This window comes from Solanum tuberosum, unplaced genomic scaffold (genome assembly GCF_000226075.1).
Source record: "Solanum tuberosum cultivar DM 1-3 516 R44 unplaced genomic scaffold, SolTub_3.0 scf00056, whole genome shotgun sequence".
NCBI classification, from domain to species: domain Eukaryota; kingdom Viridiplantae; phylum Streptophyta; class Magnoliopsida; order Solanales; family Solanaceae; genus Solanum; species Solanum tuberosum.
In genome coordinates this window covers 2,162,311-2,170,477 of record NW_006238986.1, presented here as the reverse complement: position 1 = coordinate 2,170,477, position 8,167 = coordinate 2,162,311, and the positions used below count along the sequence as shown (strand labels likewise).

The window sequence follows — 8,167 nt, the reverse complement described above, 5'->3', positions numbered from 1 at the left end:
ATATAGTGGCACCACAGTGACACATTATAAATTCATGGGCGCGTAGGCCCAAAAGCGAACAATATCATTAGCGGACTGAGCCATTATATACCTCCTCCTTGGCCCCTCATTACCCTTTCAATTTCATTCTTAAGTATCGTTCCTTACTAACAAACACTTCATAATCTTACCCAATGGGCGGTATCATCAGTACTCAAGTCTTCCATTTCTTGCTCATCACTTACTTATTTGACACATGAAATTTAACAGAAATTGGAACAAAGAGATAACTTCTTAAATGTATGTATAAACTCTCAATTATATATATGATCATCAACAAATCCTAGTTCTCTAATACCACTTATGAACATGATAGGTACATATAAGAGAAAGGCAAAGCATCTCATAAAGTATTGAGTAATTCATTCACTGAAAAGTTAAAATAAAAAAAAACAATAAAGTCATAAAAGCAAGGCTACAATAAGAATTTTACAAAATAAAACATGACATGGGTATGATATTTATGGAACTTCAAAATCACATATGATACAAGTCCCTAACTATACTCAAAATATAGAAATGTTACTTCATAAGTAAACATGCCTCGCTAATAAATAGGGTTTACCACAAGCCAATGAAATGTGCAGCGTGCCTAGCAAGGATTAGTGCCACCCTGAGAGTTCATACATGCATCACAAAAGAGATGCAGTACTTGACAAAAGAGAAGTAAGTACATGTGAAATAGTACTTTTGTGATGAGGTGACCCAAATATGAATAATATAAGTTGTAATAGCACCAACTTATTGCACATACTTCGAATAGGCAATATTGACTTCTAAAGTTCTAGACTCTAAAGTAAGTTTGTCTAGTATGGTTTCCTTTTATCAGAAGTTTGAATTCTATACAAGTTTTATCTATAATAATATCTTCTATATCATTAAGAGACATATATATCACCATCCCATAACTATTAATAACTTTGATTTTATCAATACATTGTTGTTTGTTAGGTGTTTTTTCCCAATTATTTTGCGTGCAGTTCAATTGTCCCATGTATTAGGATCTTGTGTTGCTCTTTCAGTACTAAGGATGTTTGCTTTACTCCAAAGTCAGCTTACTAATTTGTTAGAAATTTAGGTTGAAAATAATTTAACATCAATTCATATTGCATTATGGTTGTATTTTTTTTTCTTTTTCTTTTTATAAAGATTATATGATCATATTGTTTTAGATAGACAAATAGTCTGGAGAGATTTATTTTGTGCATCAAGATTTATTCTTTAACTCCAACAGGTTGTGTTTGTTGCTCTAAAAAATCCCCATTTTCTTTCCAAAATAATATGTCAAGGATAATACTTTGCTTAATATGATTTACCTTTATGTAACTGATGACATTTTGTTTTCTCATTCTTCATTCTATTCATATGGTAATGTTGGTTCTGAATTTCTTGTCTTTTCTTATGAACTTGCAGAAAATTTTTTGTGAAATTTGCGGTGATTTAGGTATTCAAGAAGCAATTATTACCTGCTATCAGTGTAAGAATGTTGACGTGCACCAGTAAGTTCTCTCTCTCTTTTTAACATGAAAGGGCAGTCAGGTGAGCTGAAAGTCATGACTCTCTGATTCGTACTTGCTTCACCACCTTGTGCATATATATATATATATATATATATATATATATATATATATATATATATATATATATATATATATATATATATATATATATATATTCTTTGTAAACTTTAAACATTGTTCCAATCCTAAACCCCTTCTATTTTGGTTGACTTGCCATTTCTAAGGGAAAACTGATCTTTTCACACAAGGGCTTACTTCTCTCGAAGAAAATTTCTAGTTAGATCACCAACGTACTTTGTCCCCTTTTTTGGAATTTTAAATAGGAATGGAAAGTGGAATAGAATTAAAAGACTAAATTGAAGTGATATTACCTCTTAGGGAGAGTAAGTACTTCTTCGAATTTTCTAATCTTTCTGGCATTTTTTACAACTGTCGATACTAATAGTAGTGGATATTGGGATCCACCTAAAGGATACACTGATTTTTTTGCTTAGGTTTCAAAAGGTAATTTATTTATAAAGGCTTAAGTAGCCATAGGTTGTAGGTTGCTAGCTCTTGCTATAAGCATCTGATTAGTAGTAGCATTTATATGTAGGTTGTTAGTTCCTGCTGCTACAGGCATATAGGTAGAACTAGTTCCAATGCAAATATTAGTATAATCTATTCTTTCATTAGCATGTTGTGGCATTTAATTCTTTTAAATATTGTGTGTATCTTTTATGCATACATAGTCATCTTCTTGTTCTAAAAAATAATTATTTTTCTCTTCCTTTCAGATATTGTGTTATGGGCTATTGGGAAGATGCACCAGTGGATTGGTGTTGTGAAGAATGTGATATTCGAAAGGGGGTAATATTTTCACCACGTGGACTAGAAAATGAGCGTTTTAAGGAATCCAAGTTACATGCCTCTACAAAGATTTGTCAGAGTATTGTACAACCAAAGAAACATAATAAGTTTCCTCGGAGGCAACATATTAATTGGGAAAAAGAGGTACGGACCGGGAAAACGAGATATCTACCTGTTGAAGAAGCACTTGGTTTGTCATCACGTATCAAGAATTATGGATCACCGCCAACAAATACTGTCCCCTCAAGAGTTGTCTCAACTAAATCCCGAAAATTTAGCAAGCCTAAAGGTTAAGTGTTCACCATTATCTTTTGTATTCATTTACTTGGTTTGATTTGTCCTCTTCTTATACCTCTATTCTTCAGAAATTTTATTTTCTATCATATACTCTAATTATTATTATTTCAATGATGTTGATATTATCTTTCAAAATGATTTTTGTTACATTGTCAATATTTGTAAAGCTTTCATAGAAAAAATAATTTACTTCTATAGTTCTATTCAATTTGATGTAGCCTATTTTTTTAGGTCCGGGTGCCTCTACCATTCTTGAGCATAGGACTCCTAATGTTGTGAACGAGAGTCGAATGATGAATTCACCTACGACACACCCTTGTGATTCTGCTCTAGTTCCTTCTTGGAAGTAAGTACCCTTCATAAATGCACATTAATTACTAACATATGTTATCACAGGGTACACTGAGCTCCAAAAATGTTTAAATTCAGCTCATCTCTGTTTTTGCATACTAGTTTTTTTTTTGCTAGGTTGCCCATAAAATTAATGGTTACCTAGGGAAGCCATTAGTATCACTAAAAATGAATAGGGCACCATAGAATATATGCCTTACTATGGAAAAGAGTTCTGCTCATACATAGTTGCGAGTCGTGACATAATGATACTCTGAATGGATAATGTTTAGTGAGATGGTAGTAAACTTGATTCCTATTATGTATAAATTCCTTGAGGATTTGAAGTTGCTGCCTCTCTATGTCATTGTATTATGGAATATGGACCATTTCATGTTTTCAGATATGGGAAACAAGAAATTGTAGTTGAGTAGGTTATATGTGAACCATACATTGTTTGTTTTCTATTTATTTTTTTCAGTTCTGTAACTTCATGAAATTTATAGTGAAAAACAACGTTTAACTTTATGTGAAACTTTCTCTTTATGTTTTTGTGTCGGAGAAATTGCTACATGGATCTTTTTGTGTCCTTGAAACTCGAATATGCTTTCGTTATGCATCAAAAAGCAGAGAAGTTTCCCTTTAATTATTTTATAGACTACATATATATTGAAGATCCTTTTTTTACTTGAAGAATTTGCACCACTCAACTTCGCTTCCCTATAATAATTAGTCTTTCTTATTTTATATTTTTGCATCTTAGGGGAAGTGTTGACATCTTAGGTGCTCTAGAACTTGCACCCGGGATATTCAATTGTTGTATCCAAGCTCATCCTCCTTGTAGAGTTAGACGTAAAGTGTATGAGCTCTCAGGACTATTGCCCGATACTCTTAAACTTGAACTAGTTCCGCGTGGGGATATCTGGCCAAGTTTATTCGACAATCATTGTCCGGGTAAAGAAGACATAGGACTGTATTTCTTCGAAAGTGAGAGAAAAAGGTCAGATTCTACCCTATATATCTATCTGAAAAGGGATAAGGGTTGCAAAGTAAAAGTGCGCCCTTTGCCCATAATTGTTTTTACTAGAAATTGATTTGCATTTTTTGTTATATGTAGGTCTGGGAGATATATTGATTTGGTGGAGTTCATGCACAACAAGGATTTGGTGATGAGAACTCTTATCAATGATGTTGAGTTGTTTATACTTGCATCCACAACCTTGTGCAGTGATTCTCAAAGTACATTTATAATCTTTATGTTATTTTCTCATTTTCTTATTCCCTTTCAATGCATCTTACCTTTATGATGTTTTTGTAGGATGGAACAACGAGCACTTTCTATGGGGATTATTTTACCGCATGAGACAGGATACAAACAAATGTGCTGAAGGGGGAAGCAACAAAGTGATTGATATGGAGATAGACATGATTGGGGGGAGATGTCAGAATGAGGTTGAAATGAGATAGCCATGATAGCTGGAGAAAATGAAGGAGCGTTGAACATTGTTGTCTCGAGAGCTACCAGATTAGTATAAGATGGCAAAAAATAGCAACAAGGGAATTTGTGGCCAATGCAATATTTGAGTTGTTCATTATCACTTTCTACTTTTACAATGAATTAATGTTGATATTCATTTTTATGAATGAGAACCGTCTTTCCATTTTGAATGAAATCACTTTACAGTGTAAGAATATATATGCTTTGTTGACATTTGAGTATGTATCTTCATAATAGTTGGTAGAAAAAATTAATTACCTCTCATGACACCTGGAGGGGGTTCTCAAATGGAGAGGCAAAAATATGCTTTCGGATATTTTACAACTTATGTTTTCCTCATGGATTCAGGTGCCATATACCTTTTTGTTCCATGATAAGTCCTTGTCAATGGTTTGTGCCCTGTTCCAAAGTCATGGAGAGCCCAAAATCAGGAATCGTGACAGTTTTGGTGCCTACCGAGAGAATATTGTCATGCTTGTTATAAATGCAACTGAGGCCTAAAAGAATATTTTTAGTGTGTTTCTTAACTGAGCTGTCTTCTCTTGAATCTCTTCTATATGTGTCATGATTTAAACAATCATCTTACTTGTTTCTTCTTTCACATTTTTAATGAACGAGAACGATTTTCAATTATCTTTAGCTAAAATTTAACTGATTAACTAGTAGATTTGATGGGCAATAATCATGCAGAGTTTGAAATTGGACTAGCACACTTAACACTAATACATAAGTTGTTCTCTTTATCTATTTTGGTCCTTTGAAATTCCACCTTTTGTGGATATTTCACCTAAATATTATTTGCACTTATCTTTTTTTCATCTACATTTATTTATTATTTTTCTTTTTTCTTTTTTTAAATATTACCTTCATAACTTACGAGTCCCATAACTTATACTATCTAATTTACCAATTCAATTGCTACTCTTGTCTCTTAATATCCACAACTTTCATGTTTCTCAAACGGGAAAGACGTTTTAAACACGGGGCGCGCGGATCAGAGTTGGGTCGGGTTGTTTTGGCTAATTATGTAAATAATTAAAAATGTTTCGGTCAGGTCTTTTTGGCTAATTACTTAAATAATCAAAAACGTTTCGGTCATTTAATTTAATCAATTAAATAAATAATTAAAACAAACTTTGTCCAAAGAATAATCTCTCGATCAATTTCCGAAGCCGAGCTGAGCGATGACAATGGCGTGAGGGGTTCCCTCTTTCCAATTCTTTTAACAACTAGAAAAAGTGTTTCTCTATTTAAACACTTTCAGTGGTTTTTGTCCAAATGATTTACTTTTTCTAAATGGGGAACAAATTAAGGTGTAGTGTACTTAACTTTATCATTTGTTTAATTAAAAGAGAAGATGTATGAGAACACAATCCAATATACTTTACATTACAAAATAAGAAAATCAAACTGTTTCACTTAATTAATTGTACTATAGATATGAGATGCTCAATGGAGGTATTTCTTTTCTATTTTAAAATTGTTAGTGCACTCACTTTTTATCTTTAATTAAGTGAGTTGCCAATGGGTTTACACTACTTAATGGTTAATCAAACTATTAATCAGCCTATGAAGGATTCTAATCTCTCACTTAGCTCCATATTAAACTCCAAGTCAATGAAATAACAAGTAACTCAATGAAATCTGACACCCAACGATGGGTCTGCCCCTGAAAACCATCATAACCTTTTTTTGTTGAGAAAATAGACTTGTTCTTCCACTTTCAACAATTCTTCATGAAAGGATCTAAAGAAAATGCCATAAATATTTTTGTTACTTACATTCACTTTTCTCATTTAAGAAATTTACTTTTATAGAAAAAAAATATTTTTCAAAATATGACCAACTAAATATAAGGGAAAATACATAAAAAAAAAACCCTGAACTTGGCACGAAAACTTACTTTAGTACTTAAACTACACGGGTGTTTATATACCCCCCTTAACACCTTTTATGTGAATTATTTTCAACCCTCCGAACACCAACCTTGTGCGCGTGTTGTTACAGCTTAGAACGGCGCGTTAGTCATCTTTTAACATTTTTTTAAAATTAAATTTACCCCTCCAACGGTAATATCCGACCCATTACCCATTTGAAGAACAATCTTCACTTTTAAAGAACCCTAAATACCTCTTCTCCCTCACCAACCCAATCATCCAAAAAATGGCGACTTAATTTATTATTTTTCTCAAATCTTTGCTCTTCAAACCTAAAAGTTGAATGTTTAAAGGAATTGTTCTTCAAAATGTAAGATTCAAACCTAAAAGTTGAATCTTTGAAGGAATTATTGTTCTTCAAAATGTAAGATTCAAACCTAAAAGTTGAATCTTTGAAGGAATTATTGTTCTTCAAAATGTAAGATTCAAACCTAAAAGTTGAATCTTTGAAGGAATTATTGTTCTTCAAAATGTAAGATTCAAACCTAAAAGTTGAATCTTTGAAGGAATTATTGTTCTTCAAAATGTAAGATTCAAACCTAAAAGTTGAATCTTTGAAGGAAGTGTTCTTCAAAATGTAAGATTCAAACCTAAAAGTTGAATCTTTGAAGGAAGTGTTCTTCAAAATGTAAGATTCAAACCTAAAAGTTGAATCTTTGAAGGAAGTGTTCTTCAAAATGTAAGATTCAAACCTAAAAGTTGAATCTTTGAAGGAAGTGTTCTTCAAAATGTAAGATTCAAACCTAAAAGTTGAATCTTTGAAGGAAGTGTTCTTCAAAATGTAAGATTCAAACCTAAAAGTTGAATCTTTGAAGGAAGTGTTCTTCAAAATGTAAGATTCAAACCTAAAAGTTGAATCTTTGAAGGAAGTGTTCTTCAAAATGTAAGATTCAAACCTATTCTTCTTCATCTATTATTTTGATTTTTCTTTCCTCCCTTTTTCTTATTTTCTGTTTTTTCCAGATTCTCGTTAATTCTTGCACAAAATTGTAGCACACAATGCGATCAATTAATTTGACAAATCTTTGTATGGAAGAAGATGATTATACTACGAAGAAAAAAGTTTATTGTAATCATGGACTTGTGGTGCGTTTGAAAACATCTTGGACTTCAAATAACCCCGGAAGAAGATATTGGTCATGTCCTTATTATGGGGTAAAGATCATTTTTGTTTAAATTTTTTTAGCCGATTAAGAATTTGATTAACCACTAATTCCTTCATCCTTTTTCATTATTGAAGGGTTCTAGATCTTGCAACTTTTGGTGTTGGAAGGATAAAAAAAATATTGATCTGAGGTCGAAATTTGTGATTCCTAAACTAATACAGAAATTGGGTGAGCTTGAGAATATAGTAGAATCCTCTCAAACCTCAGCCACTGCATTTGAATTGATTGAGGTTACTGAAGAAGTTGACAAGCCGGGAGATTTCAAACAAGATGATGATTGTCTAGGTATGAAATTGAAAATGTTGCAAGAAGAGGTTGAGAAGATGAAAGTGATGCAGAATAAATGGAGAAGAACATGGCAGAATGTGCTCTTTTTTGTTGTAGCTTGTTGTTGTGTTATGGTTATAGCTATAAGCTATTGGTTCTGGGTGATAAATATGAAGAAATGTTCAATGAAGTTACCTTAAGTTGTTGATGTAGTGAGATCAATGTTGGTCTAGTGTAGCGGTGTTTATGTTGTAACCGATTAGG

At 32.4% G+C, this 8,167-nt stretch overlaps 1 protein-coding gene across 1 annotated transcript; it reads left to right on the top strand.

Moving 5' to 3' along the window:
* Positions 1-666: 666 nt before the first annotated feature.
* LOC107060131 (uncharacterized) lies at positions 667-5,034 on the top strand. The gene is made up of 8 exons (XM_015307594.1): positions 667-705; positions 1,453-1,538; positions 2,336-2,697; positions 2,937-3,051; positions 3,799-4,035; positions 4,153-4,274; positions 4,354-4,487; positions 4,882-5,034. Exons 1-8 carry the CDS (start codon positions 667-669, stop codon positions 5,032-5,034), a joined length of 1,248 nt encoding a protein of 415 aa, XP_015163080.1.
* The last annotated feature ends 3,133 nt before the right edge of the window (positions 5,035-8,167 follow it).